General features: G+C 37.9%; 1 protein-coding gene across 2 annotated transcripts in view; it reads right to left on the bottom strand.

Moving 5' to 3' along the window:
- Window positions 1–1,556: 1,556 nt before the first annotated feature.
- Window positions 1,557–20,315, bottom strand: part of LOC121375862 (phosphotriesterase-related protein-like) — a 30,631-nt gene continuing 11,872 nt past the window's right edge. For both annotated transcript variants that reach the window (XM_041503537.1, XM_041503536.1), the window contains exons 3-9: window positions 19,563–19,722; window positions 14,402–14,480; window positions 12,320–12,431; window positions 9,263–9,418; window positions 6,468–6,632; window positions 5,702–5,919; window positions 1,557–2,234 (exon numbers count right to left, since the gene is read on the bottom strand). In XM_041503537.1, coding sequence (XP_041359471.1) covers window positions 2,097–2,234; window positions 5,702–5,919; window positions 6,468–6,632; window positions 9,263–9,418; window positions 12,320–12,431; window positions 14,402–14,480; window positions 19,563–19,722 — 1,028 coding nt within the window. In that variant the 3' untranslated portion in view covers window positions 1,557–2,096. The remainder of the gene's footprint in view (window positions 2,235–5,701; window positions 5,920–6,467; window positions 6,633–9,262; window positions 9,419–12,319; window positions 12,432–14,401; window positions 14,481–19,562; window positions 19,723–20,315) is intronic.

Below are 20,315 nucleotides of genomic sequence, written 5' to 3'. Positions count from 1 at the left end.
TCTCCTTCATAGTCTCTCCCTTGAATTCTCTCCATAGTCTCTCCCTTGAATTCTCTCCTTTATAGTCTCTCCCTTGAATTCTTTGATTTTATGTCGGACTGGCAGCTCCTCCTATCTGTCTCCACATCCCAGTCCTCGTCTCTCCAGCTGTGACAGGTATCGGTTGTTACTTTGTGAGGTTGTCTTGAGCATTTCTCATGCAAGAAGACCAATCATTTCTCTTGGATTGTTAACAGTGAATTAATGGTGTCATGATTCATTTCATCTACTAGTAGGTCTTCGTAACAACTTGTAGTCGGAATTGTGATTTCATGCATCATTACTGGCTGGTATTTTAATTCAGATGTCTAATATTATTTGTTATTTAGGCCAACCAGTTCTTTTAATTATAGTCATAAGGAATTAAAAGATTATAATGCATATTTCATACCTTCTTAATTACCTTTTCTGCTTCAATCAAATTCTGAGATATGCATTATGATTGACTGAATCCCGATTACTAGTATTTAGCTGGTTAGATGATTTGTTATAGGCCAACCAGTCCTTTTAATATAATCACTATGAAATGGTCAATCCTGGTTAATTGCATGGAGACACACCGATTCTTTTTTTTAAATTTAACTGTCAACCACTTGGTTTTAGCAATGTCAAGCTGTTAAATTTTGGTGTGTTTGTCATCTGGCAGACATTTTCTAAGATTATACACTCTGATAAATTATAATTGCCAATATTTTGATTCACAGTGGCAGATCCAGACAGGAGCACAAAGCACCATGTATAATACTATTACAGGGAAACCCCTCAAACCGGATCCTCAGTAAACCAGAATCCCTCAGAACCTGACATTTTACACGGACCCCTGATTTGCATATCTTTTAAAACTAAAATTTACCCCTCTAAACCGGAAACCCCTCTAAACTGCACGGGACAAAATTAATCGGTCCCATTGTGTTCCTTTAATGCAAATTTTATCTCAGAAAACTGGATGGTCACACCGACGTCAATCATCACTGCATTACTTATACTTTGAATACCCACTCAGCCGATAACGTGATTGTGTACGCAGAGCTAATTACATGTGTGCATGCTCCAGTGTCACTGGAGTGCAGTTGACAAATATCAATTAAGGGATTAATTAACAGGTTGGATGTTTAAATAACTGGATAAAACACATGTACTCCCTTTATTCTGAGCTCAATTGTTATAAAGTTAGATTAACTTACGAATTTGATTGAGCTCCTTTTCATAGCCTACATGTACGTCTCACGATTACTGCAATGAACAGCAAAGCAACTAGGAATTTAATTAATTTTTTCAAATTGTTTGAACCCTTTTTTTTCTTCTTTTTTTTTTCTTTTTTATCTTTGCAAAGTTTATTTAACAAAATAAAGAGTAACCAAGAGTAAAATTGTTTGGCTTGGTTTGGTGGAAAATTTGTCAACAAGTGTTTCATTTTAGTATTTGCTTTGGACATGTCGGAACATCCAGCGAAATGCCGCCATGTTGAATTATCGCTTGATGATAAACTTAAAATAATTCGAAAGTTCGAAAGTGTACCTGTTTTTTGGCAGTTTTATTAGTTACTATATCAGTAGAGAACACCAACCAAGAAACGGTTTACCTCAATACTGAAACCTCTGTAAACCAGATACCCCTCAAAACCAGACTTTTGCTTTGGTCCCATGGCTGTCCGGTTCTGAGGGGTTTCACTGTATATGTATGGCCATGTAAATTATATGTTCGCATATACATTATATATACTAACAGAAAACATTTCTTGTGCACAAAAATAAAATGGTCTCAAACCAGTTGTAAACTTTGTAAATGGTTCAAAATTCTGACTATTGCGGATACACTAAAATTTTACAAATGGCCTCATAATGTTTACGAATGACTAGTAAATAATGTCTTAAAAAGAATTAAGATTTTTTCTTCATTACTGCTGAACATATACTGTGTACATTACATGCATAAAAACTTTTTTCTCTGAGCATATATTCTATTATACATTAAATCCAATAAGGCTCGTGGATTTTGGTGAACATGCATGATTTCAGAGCTGATTCCTAGTCTGCCACCATTGTCGGTATTATAAATTATTTCTTGTACGTCAGCCAGTTCTTTGGATTATTTACGGTGATCTGATGGACTGTTTCTTTCGAAATACCTCGTGTCAACATCTTTGGCATGATGTTTTCAAGGATATGTGAGTAACCATGACCACCATATTTCATCTGGAAAAACAAATTAATGAAGTGTTAAGTGCTAAGTACAGAACAGAATGTGTTTATTCAAAGACATTCTGGCAGGTGTAGATGTTCTTGTGTTAAACACACCCATGTTGATTTATCTGTTACTCAGTCATTGTAGGAAACAAAACAAAATGAAGGAAATTCGAAATACAAACACAGAGAAGCCATCTATTTAGGTCAACAGCAGGACATAGTTTTGCATTTGTACACAATAAATAAGAAATATCTTACAGTATTTTGTTATATGATATACATATAAATGACACAAATGTTTGTTTTATCTTTTTAAAATAGTATTTTCTATTTTTTCAACAAATGTGAAAATAAACCATACTAACATATAAACAATGTTGTGTGTTAAATACAAAAATCAAAATTATTTTGACAGAGTTGATGTAAGTGGGTCATTTTACAGAAACTGTCACTTTTCAAAATACAAATTCAAGATAAAACAATTAAAAGATATAAATATTTATTGTTAACTTTTGGAAACTAGATGAACAAAGAAACATAAAATTATATCTGGCCACTCAGAACTGTAATCGGCCTGCACGTGCAGACGTGTTATTATATGAACAGGCTCATTATGTCATTGGTGTTACCGGACAAGTGTGATAGTTCAGCAGTGTGATCCAATTGGTTTATAGTGATCAAGAGCACATGAATGTGTTATTTGGGTGTCCTTAATAACATATATGGAATAACTTTAGAATTAAAAACTATCCAAGGTTGTAATTGTGCATTTCCACACGGATATTCTGTATGTGACTTAAATTATACACTGTGGCAGTTTTAATTATTTAAAAATATGGAGTCCTTCAAAATAAATTTCATCAGTCATAAAGGTAGAAGGTTCCTAAATAAACAATTTAAATTTCAAAAATAAAGTTTCTTGAGAAATGACAGCTAAAATATCCTTGCGTAACACCAATGACAAAACAAGTAACACCAATGACAATGTGTAACACCAATGACAATGTGTAACACCAATGACATTCAAGACTGTATCCTGGAAATACTATTATTCTTGAGACTACCACTACACTACTTATTAGCAAAATTATGTAATTAATATTTCCTTAAATGTTTGTTTTCTGTTTTTTCTTCTTCAGCCTACAACTATTGAAGGCCTATTAGAATAATTGTGTGTTTCTATATTGACAAGATATGGCTGGTCAGTTTAAAAAATATACTAAATTAAGATACAGAATTTTAATTTTGTTTAAATATTAAATTAAAGATTTGTTCATTCATTCATTTATGTAGTTAACGAGTAAAAAGTTTTGCTTTTACACAAGTGCTGCAAAACTCTACGTTAAATGTTCCAAATATTTTCAGAAAACGAGGACGCCTTATAAATATGTGATGTCATTCTAATGTTTTCAGTACATACACTATACAGCAACTCAAACAAATTATGTCACTATTCAAGAAATAAATCATAAGAACTGCATCATTATTCAAAAGAGTTAACTATTTCCTTTTAACTAAAAAGCTATTTTAATGCATGATATTCATTTTTTCAAAAATAAAATTTAAATAGCCTTTATTGGAAATGAAAACATACGTAATGTAATTTTCCGATATTTGACTACAACTTGGTAACTTTTCTTTATGATAAAGTTAACCTCTTAAACAGGAAAGGTTAGTAGTATCTAACTGCGTTTAGCATTTGGAAAAACAACATTTTCGCGCATGTGCCATTCAACATTTCAGTTTTTAAAAACATTTACATGATAAAATATACATTTCTGAACTATGCACAATGGACGAACACTTTGTTTAAAAAAAAAAAATTTAAAGGAAAAAATCAGTGTCCAGCATTGCAGACCGGTCCGCGTTTTACTAACGGTTCAACAGGGAATGCCTTTTTTTATACTATGAAATTTACTACATGCTATTTATTTCTGAGCCGATTGTTTTATAAATTGGACACAAAAATAGTATTTATTTTTTATTTCCAAAACACTTTTACATGTCAACAAAAACACAAAAAAACAACAACAAAAAAACCCTTAAATTGTAGAAGGATGGGACAGACTATAGTAAACTTAATGGTTTTAGGAGATTGTAAAGTTTTGTATTTAGATACCTACTTGTCTGTTAATGGGAATCTTCATTAACTGTAAAGAAAAACCTCACAAATGGACGACAACAAATCGGATATTAATTTCGCGAACCAAGCATAACGCAGTTAGGACGTTGAAGCTATACTCTTTACATTCCAGCAAAACATTTATTTTACCCAAAGTGCCATTATGCAGCTATGATGCTGCACAAGTCCATTTAATTTTCAAATCATCTTCAAAAATATGCAAAGCGAGGAAAATGGCATCTTATTCAAATGCATTGTCACTGGTGTTACTAATGGTCATTGGTGTTACTCAGTACCTGGTAACACCAATGACAGGTAACACCAATGACAAATAAGTGCATAATTAATTCATGCTCTCAAAAGAAACAGTTGAGAAAATTGAAAAGGTGCATGCTGTAGCAGATATACGATGTCTACAATAACATACAAAAAGTTTCTTAAAATTATTAACCATTATGTAAATACGATCGTAACACCAATGACAGTGAATAAACCTACTTTTATATTTTGACAACACATTCATGACATTTAAAGAAAACTATTCACAACTGTTCATATGTCTGATGTTTTTGACAAATAAGTTCTATGGCCGATATCTACCGGTGGAATGTTTCATCCAGAGAGCATTTTATTTCTTTTGTTTTCTCATAAGTATATACAGTAACACCAATGACATAAATCTCCAGGGACAAGCTTATATTGCCTACTATCTTTTGAATACGGGAAATATTTACAAGATTCCTTCTTTAGTTAGTAAGTCAGCCATCAGTACATATTACATTAAAGGTATTCAGTGTTATGTCTTTTGTTATATATTTTTACAGTGCATGTTATGTATAGTGTTATGCTAGGGACAGGAAACACCAATGACATTTTACGCTATCTCGAATAAAATCTCTATCAAAGCTGATTGCCAGAGAGAAAACAATGCTATAACAGGGTGATATTAATAAGGTATCGTTAAAGACAACAAATTTAGTTTTCTATATATAAAAAAAAAGAGAGATTGTACAGGGACATAAAAGTGACACTTTCTGTAGAATGACCCAAGTAACCATGTATAATCTAAAACGAAACTTTTGGAAAATCCATCAACATTAATAGGGTGCACCAATAAAACAAGATTTCTGACTCCTATTACAACTATTGGAAACAAATAATTCTATAAAGGGAGATAATTCATAACTTTTGTCAATACAATTTTTAATGTGGCTGAACTAAACTATCTACATTAGTAATCAAAACACCAAAAGCAATATAGCCTAACAGTCATCTTTTCTTTGAGCTCTAGTTGTTTTTTTTAAAAAGGAATATAAAATCATTTTTAAAATGATACTACTAAAATCACACTGACCAGCCGATGTTTTGTGTGTATATCGTGAGAGATGGTGATTTTGTCCAAGTAGCCTTCGTCGATGAGTAACTTTATCTTGTGTATTCTCTGTGCATCACTCGGCATGTCAACACTCGCTATTATCTGGTAGTGAGACGTTTCAATCCCAAACAAGTCGTACTCGCAGTAACAGCCAAGGGCAGCAAACTCCAACAATACTTTATTATCGAAAATTGTTCCTTAAAAAGAGAGTAATTTATTTGATATTTTTAAACCATTAATTGCTAACAAGTTTCAGAATTATCTCATCTAAACTCTAGGAGATAAACTTTGAAATTTTCAACATCAATAATAAATATACCGGCCTATTTTATATTTGTTTTAATTAATTTAAATTTACACATTTTAAAGTTTTAAAATATCTCTCTCTACAAAATATAAACCATTTCTATTGTGCATAAATATATTAGTTTTCAGTTGTGTCTAAACACAGTTGTAGACTTGCACATATCATACAGCCCCACCCGCGATTACTACAGGCCTGTTCTGTTACACACAAAGCTCTATGGTGACAGATAAAACATGGAACGGACAGCTCAATTCATCCTACAGACAGAATTACTGACATAGCTTGTGAAGCTTTCACTGAAAGAGAAGACAACAAGTTTAAGCTGAATTTACAAAGACTGCTTATGCCTTACATGTGTAACTACATACAGTTTACAATGCTTAACACATGCATTTAAGAAAACAGGCTTCGTAAATTCGGCTCATCGAGTGTGCTTACTATCGAGATGCGACATGACTGTTTTACTGACGTCTCCACCAGCTTCCTGGAAGACTTGTACTATTTCAAACGGAGCGTCTGGGTGTCGGCCGGGGTGGATGATCACGGGACAGCCCAGCTCCATCTGTACTGCGGCGCTCGCCTGCAGAGACTTGCGTTCAAAATCTAAAACAGTTATCAGACAGTGTACAGACTAAAACTAACACTCAGATACTTCAGACAGTTATCAGACAGTGTACAGACTAAAACTAACACTCAAACAGATAATTCAGACAGTGTACGGACTAAAACTAACACTCAAATACTTCAGACAGTTATCAGACAGTGTACAGACTAAAACTAACACTCAGATACTTCAGACAGTTATCAGACAGTGTACAGACTAAAACTAACACTCAAACAGATAATTCAAACATGTATTGCCATGTTTACAATCAAATGATAACTAAGCCATATTTACACCATGTGAGTTGTTATGTTTGCAATCAAATGATAACTAAGTCGTATTTACACCATGTGAGCTGTTATGTTTGCAATCAAATGATAACTAAGTCGTATTTACACCATGTGAGCTGTTATTTTTGCAATCAAATGATAACTAAGTCGTATTTACACCATGTGAGCTGTTATTTTTGCAATCAAATGATAACTAAGTCGTATTTACACCATGTGAGCTGTTATGTTTGCAATCAAATGATAACTAAGTCGTATTTACACCATGTGAGCTGTTATGTTTGCAATCAAATGATAACTAAGTCGTATTTACACCATGTGAGCTGTTATGTTTGCAATCAAATGATAACTAATGTATTTGATGTTTGCAATCAAATGATAACTAAGTCGTATTTACACCATGTGAGCTGTTATGTTTGCAATCAAATGATAACTAAGTCGTATTTACACCATGTGACACCATGTGAGCTGCTGTTATGTTTGCAATCAAATGATAACTAAGTCGTATTTACACCATGTGAGCTGTTATGTTTGCAATCAAATGATAACTAAGTCGTATTTACACCATGTGAGCTGTTATGTTTGCAATCAAATGATAACTAAGTCGTATTTACACCATGTGAGCTGTTATGTTTGCAATCAAATGATAACTAAGTCGTATTTACACCATGTGAGCTGTTATGTTTGCAATCAAATGATAACTAAGTCGTATTTACACCATGTGAGCTGCTATGTTAGCAATCAAATCCTGCGAAGGCACCTCTGCAATTGCACACAACAACTGGCAATGCCATAGCCCATGGGAGGCACTTTTTTCAACTATATTCAATTTTTTTCAATTTTCAATTGCAGGGATTGGAAAGTAAAGTGGGAAATACTGTTAGGCTTGCCAAATATTCAAAGCTAACAATACTGAGAGGTTATATGAGAATATATCCAGTCAAACCAGTCAACACTGAGGTTATATGAGATTATGTCCAGTCAAAGCTGTCAATGAGAGGTTATACGAGAATATATCCAGTCAAACCTAACAATACTGAGATGTTATATGAGAATATATCCAGTCAAACCTGTCAACACTGAGAGGTTATACAAGAATATGTCCAGTCAAACCTGTCAACACAGAGGTTATATGATAATATGTCCAGTCAAATCTCTCAATACTGAGAGGTTATACGATAATGTCTGGTCAAACCTGAACAACACTGAGAGGTTATACAATAATATATCCAGTCAAACCTAACAATACTGAGAGGTTATACGATAATGTCTGGTCAAACCTGTCAACACTGAGAGGTTATACAATAATATGTCCAGTCAAACCTGTCAACACTGAGAGATTATACGAGAATATGTCCAGTCAAACCTAACAATACTGAGAGGTTATATGAGAATATATCCAGTCAAACCAGTCAACACTGAGGTTATATGAGATTATGTCCAGTCAAAGCTGTCAATGAGAGGTTATATGAGAATATATCCAGTCAAACCTAACAATACTGAGATGTTATATGAGAATATATCCAGTCAAACCTGTCAACACTGAGAGGTTATACAAGAATATGTCCAGTCAAACCTGTCAACACTGAGAGGTTATACGAGAATATGTCCAGTCAATCCTGTCAACACTGAGAGGTTATACGAGAATATGTCCAGTCAAACCAGTCAATACTGAGAGGTTATACGATAATATGTCCAGTGAAACCTGTCAACACTGAGAGGTTATAAGATAATATGTCCAGTCAAACCTGTCAACACTGAGAGGTTATAAGATAATATGTCCAGTCAAACCAGTCAACACTGAGAGGTTATATGATAATATGTCCAGTGAAACATGTCAACACTGAGAGGTTATAAGATAATATATCCAGTCAAACCTGCCAACACTGAGAGGTTATATGATAATATGTCCAGTAAAACCTGTCAACACTGAGAGGTTATATGATAATATGTCCAGTAAAACCTGTCAACACTGAGAGGTTATATGATAATATGTCCAGTAAAACCTGCCAACACTGAGAGGTTATATCATAATATGTCCAGTCAAACCTGCCAACACTGAGAGGTTATATGATAATATGTCCAGTCAAACCTGTCAACACGGAGAGGTTATATGATAATATATATCCAGTCAAACCTGTCATCACTGAGAGGTTATATGATAATATATATCCAGTCATCACAGAGGTTATATGATAATATGTCCAGTCAAACCTGCCAACACTGAGAGGTTATATGATAATATATATCCAGTCAAACCTGTCAACACTGAGAGGTTATATGATATGTCCAGTCAAACCTGTCAACACTGAGAGGTTATATGAGAATATGTCCAGTCAAACCTGTCAGAGGCCACTGACAGCCCACTTCGCCGATGACTCCACATTTTATTCCGGTTCCGTCAAATCCTTCGGTGACGTCACGGCGAATCTTCTCGGACATGGCCTCCACAGACAACTGCTTTGTCGCGTCAGTTTGAAAGTCATTCACATAGTATCCTAAAAAATGTTTTAAACATTCTAAGTAAATTATCTAGTAGTGTTTATAAGAACTGGGTTGAGAGGGTAAGTATACCAATATCTTGTTTAATTTACTGTGTACAAAGGAGAAAATATATTTACATATAAAAACAAAAAGTAGACTTATATGTAGACAGCGTGTTTCTTCTCTCTTATTGTGGGTAATGAATGGGTAAAAGGAGGAGGTAAAACTTGGCTCCCCCCAAAACCAAAAAAACCCAAACCTGTTATGATGGAAGAATGTTAGGACTGAATTTATATCAAGTAATCAATACAAGAAAAGTGTGAAAATATAAAATCACCAGGCCTGTATGAAAGCTTAGTAATCCCTATCCTAATCACCATGCCTGTATGAAAGCTTAGTAATCCCTATCCTAATCCTTATAGGTTCCATTAGACCAAATCAATTCCTATTGCCGATAATGTTAACGTTTACTAATAAAACTGATATAAGCAGCGTTTCAACACACCCAGGAAGTACAGCAATAGAAAGTGTGGCACCTCACATCTAATCTAGCTGCAAGAAAATGGGGGGTCACGTATCATTTAAGAGATTTAATTTATGTTTTTAATAGCAACCGTCATTTTTGCTGAAAATTGCAGTTCCATTTTTGGGGGTACCCCGCATTAGTTTCAACCTCTGGTATATACTGCATAACAACTGTATAACAAATAAAAGTGTATTTATTTATTGTCAATGGATAATAGTATTTGCACAAATAATCAATGTCACATATTACTACCAATCACACCCACAGCTGCTTTTACTCCATAAATATTTGACGGTGCACGTCGAACTTTGACACGGTACTCTCTTCTTTGGTACTATGCAACCTATATCAACAAAATATATTTTTCAAAAAGTGTCCAATTGGGTGTTTTCATGACTATCAGGATCTTCTGTGTTCTGATATGATGTGACAACATAATTGAAAGTGTTGTTCCTACAGTGCAACCTGATTTAATGTACACCTCAGGAAGCATCAGTGTTATGCAAAGTTGTATACAAATGCAATGTATCATATTTAAAACAAATAATAAATAAAAATACTACTCTTGAAGATACATACTATGGGTTGGTTGTGTATGCTTAGTTGTATATGTAGTGTGTGCATGCATAGTCAGAGTCTCTCATTTCCAATAAATAATTACCTTAAAACTCATTTATTGCAGTGACCCTGTGTTTTGAAAGACTTTAATGGGCATATGATAAGAACTTCACTAGAAAAAAAGCATATTACATGTGGTATCTGAAATGAACACCACTGCATCCACAAATAGTAGTAAATTAATGTGGTACACATCATGGTGGGGTAAACACCCAAGGTATGGACTATGCTTGGATGTCAAGTCACTGAATGCAATATTTTCAAACCCATCAGCATAGTTGGTTTTTATATATGCATTATTAAATCCACTGACAGCTACCAATATATCTGTTGATATTTTATTAATAATCTCCAGTGATTGGTGCTTACAGACATGTATCATATCTAGAGTTATCATTAGGGTTTTACATCTTTATTTTTTATTTGTCATAAAAAAAGCACATTCAATCCATCAAAAGAGTGCGAAAGTCATTTTTCTTTAATTATTTTCTGTTTTAACTGAATATAATATTTATATCATATGCATTACTACAATCTGTAATGTAACACATCATTTACATAGTAATATTGGAAAATATAGCTTTACAAGTGTGGTAATAGTGGAAGATAATACTAACACACTCCTAGGTAGATTAACAAATGTGTCAAAATTGCTCTTGTACTTGGTATATACTTCAAATACCCTTTACTATAGAAAACTCACTGAATATATGGACAAGATTTAATGAACTGACCTAAAGCTATCATTACCAAGCTTATATTTGTGTACAAATAAAGAAGAGAATGCAAAATGGCTACACAGAACCCACTTCTGTAGATTTTAATGTTTTTGCCAAACTCACAAAAACAACTGTAAAAACTCCCATATTTGCCTAAAACATAATTCACCAACCTAAAAAGTATGTTAAAATTACAGCAGAAATCAGGTTATTTAAATACAGTCATTCCAGAGCCAATTGCATTCAAATACACATCGTTGATGGAGATCTAAAAGCTTAACCTAATATCAGCTAACATTATTTTTTAACTAAAAATAAATTATTACTAATAGCTTATTTCATCTTGCCTAGACTTATTATCCTAAATAAGATTAGTGTTATATGACATGTCCATCACCTTGGATAAATAAGCTTTAAAATATTTTTAAGTAAAAAATATGGGCCAAAATCTCCAATTGGTCAGCACAGACTTTTTTTTCACTCTATTCTCAGCAGTGCACAGTAAATTAATGCCAAGGTCAAGGTCAAGGTCATTATGAACTCCCATGCCTGAGTGTACCCTAATTAAGCAATTATGACTGTCAAATAACAGTAAATGGCATACAATATAAAATAATGATAATATAGTGAATATATGCTATAGGTTCCATTAGACCAAATCAATTCCTATTGCCGATAATGTTAACGTTTACTAATAAAACTGATATAAGCAGCGTTTCAACACACCCAGGAAGTACAGCAATAGAAAGTGTGGCACCTCACATCTAATCTAGCTGCAAGAAAATGGGGGGTCACGTATCATTTAAGAGATTTAATTTATGTTTTTAATAGCAACCGTAATTTTTGCTGAAAATTGCAGTTCCTTTTTTGGGGGTACCCCGCATTAGTTTCAACCTCTGGTATATACTGCATAACAACTGTATAACAAATAAAAGTGTATTTATTTATAATCCTTATAAAGACCATATGCTTTTATCTTTTTGGTGGTCTTCAGAGATGGGGAGACAACTCTGATAAATTAGTAGATCCAGAGTTATGACTGACCTACCGACCTGTTCCTGCAATGATATTGACACCAACAGTCTTGGATAGTTCTTGCAGGAATTTATAATTTGGAGCAATTCCAGTGGTTGTGTTTTCAACAATGCTGCAACCGCCATTTTGCTGTAAATATTAAGGAAAGTCAAAGAATGATTCTCTAGGTAAATGTAATTAATCTTTAAAACATAACTCATCAAAACACTATGATACATGTATACACTGTTCAAATACTCAAGGAGAAAGGATGTCAAGGAGAGCAAATGCTTAATGTCACCTCAGCATGTTTTAAACTACAGATATTTGGAGTGTGACATGTTTATTTTAGCACTTAGTATAGATTGTGAATGAGAAAATCTGCTGCAACCAAATAACCTACTCTTACCAAATAGAAGAAAAGGATCTCTTGTGTGGACTTGGTCACAGAGGACAGCACTAACTACAGGCTTTGATCTACTAGTATTGGTACACTGGCCCGAGTAGGGAATGAAGTGCATCCACTAATGGCAGTTGATTCTGTAATCTGGTACACTGGCTCGAGTGGGGAAAGAAGTGCATTCACTAATGGCAGTTGATTCTATAATCTGGTACACTAGCTCGAGTGGGGAAAGAAGTGCATTCACTAATGGCAGTTGATTCTATAATCTGGTACACTGGCTCAAGTGGGGAAAGAAGTGTATTCACTAATGGCAGTCGATTCTGTAATCTGGTACACTGGCTCAAGTGGGGAAAGAAGTGCATTCACTAATGGCAGTTGATTCTATCATCTGGTACACTGGCTGGAGTGGGGAAAGAAGTGCATTCACTAATGGCAGTTGATTCTATCATCTGGTACACTGGCTCAAGTGGGGAAAGAAGTGCATCCACTAATGGCAGTTGATTCTATAATCTGGTACACTGGCTCGAGTGGGGAAAGAAGTGCATCCACTAATGGCAGTTGATTCTATAATCTGGTACACTGGCTCGAGTGGGGAAAGAAGTGCATTCACTAATGGCAGTTGATTCTGTAATCTGGTACACTAGCTCGAGTGGGGAAAGAAGTGCATTCACTAATGGCAGTTGATTCTATAATCTGGTACACTGGCTCAAGTGGGGAAAGAAGTGTATTCACTAATGGCAGTTGATTCTGTAATCTGGTACACTGGCTCAAGTGGGGAAAGAAGTGCATTCACTAATGGCAGTTGATTCTATCATCTGGTACATTGGCTGGAGTGGGGAAAGAAGTGCATTCACTAATGGCAGTTGATTCTATCATCTGGTACACTGGCTCAAGTGGGGAAAGAAGTGCATCCACTAATGGCAGTTGATTCTATAATCTGGTACACTGGCTCGAGTGGGGAAAGAAGTGCATCCACTAATGGCAGTTGATTCTATAATCTGGTACACTGGCTCGAGTGGGGAAAGAAGTGCATCCACTAATGGCAGTTGATTCTATAATCTGGTACACTGGCTTGAGTGGGGAAAGAAGTGCATCCACTAATGGCAGTTGATTCTATAATCTGGTACACTGGCTTGAGTGGGGAAAGAAGTGCATTCACTAATGGCAGTTGATTCTGTAATCTGGTACACTGGCTCGAGTGGGGAAAGAAGTGCATCCACTAATGGCAGTTGATTCTGTAATCTGGTACACTGGCTCGAGTGGGGAAAGAAGTGCATCCACTAATGGCCATTGATTCTATAATCTGGTACACTGGCTCGAGTGGGGAAAGAAGTGCATCCACTAATGGCAATCAATTCTGTAATCTGGTACACTGGCTCGAGTGGGGAAAGAAGTGCATCCACTAATGGCAGTCGATTCTGTAATCTGGTACACTGGCTCGAGTGGGGAAAGAAGTGCATCCACTAATGGCAGTTGATTCTGTAATCTATTACATTTCTCCCACTAACCCACACTATTGAATTAATATTTGGTTGAACTTATGAAACACTCAATGTTGATCTTTTCTTGTGTTTTCAAATTATTTTAATGTTCATTGTTCACTCTATGAGTTGCTACACTTACAATTAAAAAGCACTTCTACGTTGTAATACTGTGAAATATTGTTTAACATCTCACAACCATATCTACAAGTATTAAAGTAATACATGCAATATACCTTGAAGAATTCCATCTCCTTTTGGATCGCTTCTGATGTAGATTCCTCCATCAGGCTGAGGTTGTCCTTACAGCTGTATCTAAACATAAAAATATTTATTTAAATACAGCTGTATCTATGAATAACAATATATGTCTAAATACAGCTTTATCAGAGTAAACTATTACAGCTGTATTAGAGACAAAATATTTGTTTAAATACAGCTGGGATTCTTGAATAAAAATACATTATAAATACAGTTTTAAAAAAACATTTAAATTCTTACAGGTGAAGGAAAACAATTTTTTTTATAATAGAACAAAATAATATACTTGTAATCACAGGCTACTGTAGTATTTGAGAACAAAATAATATACTTGTAATCACAGGCTACTGTAGTATTTGAGAACAAAATATATATTTAAATTGCAGAAAGTGGGGACTGTTACACCCATAGACAGAAAGTGGGAACTGTTACACCCAGACACAGACAGAGGGACTGTTACACCCATAGACAGACAGTGGGGACTGTTACACCCATAGACAGAAAGTGGGGACTGTTACACCCAGACACAGACAGTGGGGACTGTTACACCCAGACACAGACAGTGGGGACTGTTACACCCATAGACAGAAAGTGGGAACTGTTACACCCAGACACAGACAGTGGGGACTGTTACACCCAGACACAGACAGTGGGGACTGTTACACCCATAGACAGACAGTGGGGACTGTTACACCCATAGACAGACAGTGGGGACTGTTACACCCAGACACAGACAGTGGGGACTGTTACACCCAGACACAGACAGTGGGGACTGTTACACCCATAGACAGAACAGTGGGAACTGTTACACCCACTGTTACACAGACAGTGGGGACTGTTACACCCATAGACAGACAGTGGGGACTGTTACACCCATAGACAGACAGTGGGGACTGTTACACCCAGACACAGACAGTGGGGACTGTTACACCCATAGACAGACAGTGGGGACTGTTAAACAGTGGGGACCATAGACAGACAGTGGGGACTGTTACACCCATAGACAGACAGTGGGGACTGTTACACCCATAGACAGACAGTGGGGACTGTTACACCCATAGACAGAAAGTGGGGACTGTTACACCCAGACACAGACAGTGGGGACTGTTACACCCATAGACAGAAAGTGGGGACTGTTACACCCAGACACAGACAGTGGGGACTGTTACACCCAGACACAGACAGTGGGGACTGTTACACCCATAGACAGACAGTGGGGACTGTTACACACCCACTGACACAGACAGTGGGGACTGTTACACCCAGACACAGACAGTGGGGACTGTTACACCCATAGACAGAAAGTGGGGACTGTTACACCCATAGACAGACAGTGGGGACTGTTACACCCAGACACAGACAGTGGGGACTGTTACACCCATAGACAGAAAGTGGGGACTGTTACACCCATAGACAGACAGTGGGGAATGTTACACCCAGACACAGACAGTGGGGACTGTTACACCCATAGACAGAAAGTGGGGACTGTTACACCCATAGACAGACAGTGGGGACTGTTACACCCAGACACAGACAGTGGGGACTGTTACACCCATAGACAGAAAGTGGGGACTGTTACACCCATAGACAGACAGTGGGGACTGTTACACCCAGACACAGACAGTGGGGACTGTTACACCCATAGACAGACAGTGGGGACTGTTACACCCAGACACAGACAGTGGGGACTGTTACACCCATAGACAGAAAGTGGGGACTGTTACACCCAGACACAGACAGTGGGGACTGTTACACCCATAGACAGAAAGTGGGGACTGTTACACCCATAGACAGACAGTGGGGACTGTTACACCCAGACACAGACAGTGGGGACTGTTACACCCAGACACAGACAGTGGGGACTGTTACACCCATAGACAGACAGTGGGGACTGTTACACCCAGACACAGACAGTGGGGACTGTTACACCCATAGACAGACAGTGGGGACTGGACAGAAAGTGGGGACTGTTACACCCAGACACAGACAGTGGGGACTGTTACACCCATAGACAGAAAGTGGGGACTGTTACACCCATAGACAGACAGTGGGGACTGTTACACCCAGACACAGACAGTGGGGACTGTTACACCCATAGACAGACAGTGGGGACTGTTACACCCAGACACAGACAGTGGGGACTGTTACACCCATAGACAGAAAGTGGGGACTGTTACACCCAGACACAGACAGTGGGGACTGTTACACCCATAGACAGAAAGTGGGGACTGTTACACCCATAGACAGACAGTGGGGACAGTGGGGACTGTTACACCCAGACACACCCAGACAGTGGGGACTGTTACACCCATAGACAGAAAGTGGGGACTGTTACACCCATAGACAGACAGTGGGGACTGTTACACCCAGACACAGACAGTGGGGACTGTTACACCCATAGACAGAAAGTGGGGACTGTTACACCCATAGACAGACAGTGGGGACTGTTACACCCAGACACAGACAGTGGGGACTGTTACACCCATAGACAGAGACAGAAGTGGGGACTGTTACACCCATAGACAGACAGTGGGGACTGTTACACCCAGACACAGACAGTGGGGACTGTTACACCCATAGACAGAAAGTGGGGACTGTTACACCCAGACACAGACAGTGGGGACTGTTACACCCAGACACAGACAGTGGGGACTGTTACACCCAGACACAGACAGTGGGGACTGTTACACCCATAGACAGAAAGTGGGGACTGTTACACCCATAGACAGAAAGTGGGGACTGTTACACCCAGACACAGACAGTGGGGACTGTTACACCCATAGACAGAAAGTGGGGACTGTTACACCCATAGACAGACAGTGGGGACTGTTACACCCAGACACAGACAGTGGGGACTGTTACACCCATAGACAGACAGTGGGGACTGTTACACCCAGACACAGACAGTGGGGACTGTTACACCCATAGACAGAAAGTGGGGACTGTTACACCCAGACACAGACAGTGGGGACTGTTACACCCATAGACAGAAAGTGGGGACTGTTACACCCATAGACAGACAGTGGGGACTGTTACACCCAGACACAGACAGTGGGGACTGTTACACCCAGACACAGACAGTGGGGACTGTTACACCCATAGACAGACAGTGGGGACTGTTACACCCAGACACAGACAGTGGGGACTGTTACACCCATAGACAGACAGTGGGGACTGTTACACCCAGACACAGACAGTGGGGACTGTTACACCATAGACAGTGGGGACTGTTACACAGACACAGACAGTGGGGACTGTTACACAGAAAGTGGGGACTGTTAGACCCAGAACAGACAGTGGGGACTGTTACACCCATAGACAGTGGGGACTGTTACACCCAGACAGACAGTGGGGACTGTTACACCCAGTGGGGACACAGACAGTGGGGACTGTTACACCCAGACACAGACACCCATAGACAGTGGGGACTGTTACACCCAGACACAGACAGTGGGGAGTTACACCCATAGACAGACAGTGGGGACTGTTACACCCAGACACAGACAGTGGGGACTGTTACACCCATAGACAGACAGTGGGGACTGTTACACCCAGACACAGACAGTGGGGACTGTTACACCCAGACACAGACAGTGGGGACTGTTACACCCATAGACAGACAGTGGGGACTGTTACACCCATAGACCACTGACCCACAGACAGTGGGGACTGTTACACCCAGACACAGACAGTGGGGACTGTTACACCCATAGACAGAAAGTGGGGACTGTTACACCCATAGACAGACAGTGGGGACTGTTACACCCAGACACAGACAGTGGGGACTGTTACACCCATAGACAGAAAGTGGGGACTGTTACACCCATAGACAGACAGTGGGGACTGTTACACCCAGACACAGACAGTGGGGACTGTTACACCCATAGACAGACAGTGGGGACTGTTACACCCATAGACAGACAGTGGGGACTGTTACACCCAGACACAGACAGTGGGGACTGTTTAGTGGGGACTGTTACACCCAGACACAGACAGTGGGGACTGTTACACCCAGACACAGACAGTGGGGACTGTTACACCCAGACACAGACAGTGGGGACTGTTACACCCAGACACAGACAGTGGGGACTGTTACACCCAGACACAGACAGTGGGGACTGTTACACCCATAGACAGAAAGTGGGGACTGTTACTGCACTCACCTTTCACCATGTCACATCATGTCACCACTACTTCCTATGCTTATCCCTGTCACTGCCCACAACAATTTTCTCCCACAGACATTTTGTTAACTGTAGAGGCTAAACGCTTATGATATTGTTATTTTGTTAACTGTAGAGGCTAAACGCTTATGATATTGTTATTTTCTTAACTGTAGAGGCTAAACGCTTATGATATTGTTATTTTGTTAACTGTAGAGGCTAAACGCTTATGATATTGTTATTTTGTTAACTGTAGAGGCTAAACGCTTATGATATTGTTATTTTTGTGTGGAACTGCTCTCCTGATTTAACATTTCTCACCTGGGATTAAGTTAGGATGCCATGTACAGGATTCTGGCAAGCTTACATAGTTTGCTTATGTGGCAGGCTTATGCAGTGCCAGGCTGCTTACATTCCATCTATATGGAAAGCAATGCGATTTTATATTCATTTTATGCCAAGTTCTAAATCTGAATAGCATGGCTAAACATGTGTCCAAGATGCGAATCGATCAATATTTTTTTTTTTGATCAACTATTAATCATAATAGTGACTGAATATAAAGTATTACAGCTCTTACACCAATTCTATTTACGTTTTTTACCTCTGTGGGTGAAGATTTTGATCTTGGCATTGTTTTTCACATCGAAAGGAAATGAATGAATATATAATTTGATAATTGTTTTTCCTTTGCCTATATGATGATTGTGTGTGATTTGTGTGCTCATTCAGCATGAATCACTACAGGGTGCAACTGAACTTGGTACATAAGTAACCCGACATATGGAATCATACCTACACATGGATCTATTTTAACTATTTCTATTGTTTTCCTCCATAATGTATTTGTCAGTCTCACAGATTTTCATACACATGGCATCCTATCTTTATTTCTATTGTTCTCAAGCTATTTGCGATGGAGATGTCTGAACTAGGCAGTAAATATAGGTTAATTCCATATTCACCCACTTACGGATTCTGTTGGACCCATCCATAATTGGACAGACTGATAGGGTCGTTTATTTTGTGTTTGTGTTGTGGTTTGGGATCTTGGTAGAAATGTGCTGTGTCAATCCATAGGTGTTCATGGGGCAAGGTCATTCCCAGCTGGTCTGGCCGTATCAAGCCAGTCACTGGAAAGAGAAGAAATGACTTTAGATACTAAAAACTAAAATAAATTGTTTGATGTTAAATAGGCAATGTGCCATAATAATATTGTTTCTCTAAAGTTTGCGGGGAATAATTTGTACAGAAAAAAATGGTTAGCAGTTGCTGCTAATCATTTTGTGATTTGATTACCACATTTGTAAATTTAATTAGCAGTTTCCAAGTAGGCTCAAGCATGTAAGTTATGGACAGCACAATGAATCCCTTCAGAGTCCAAGAGGTTTTGTGATCTACTGTATGTCTTCAGGATGTATTCTAAGCAATAAGATATACTGCGGAGTGTGAATAAATCATCATTTGATGTGTACCTTAATAAAATGATTTGTGTACCTTGTCATTTTCCTTTTCATAACGTATCCACTTCTCCCTTGGGTCAATTTCGCGAATCCACGCGTTTACCATTGACAAATTAACAACCATTTTGATCCATGTTTTGCACAAGTGACGTCAGTTATTTTTAGAACACAGAAAGTCAACTACCGGTATTAATTCCGAGTTTTACCGAATACACATGACGTCATTGACATTTCGATTGAATACTGAATGTGACATTCTAACA

Source organism: Gigantopelta aegis, chromosome 6 (genome assembly GCF_016097555.1).
Source record: "Gigantopelta aegis isolate Gae_Host chromosome 6, Gae_host_genome, whole genome shotgun sequence".
NCBI classification, from domain to species: Eukaryota; Metazoa; Mollusca; class Gastropoda; order Neomphalida; family Peltospiridae; genus Gigantopelta; species Gigantopelta aegis.
The sequence above is the reverse complement of the archived record's forward strand: the minus strand, read 5'-3'. Positions and strand labels throughout refer to the sequence as shown.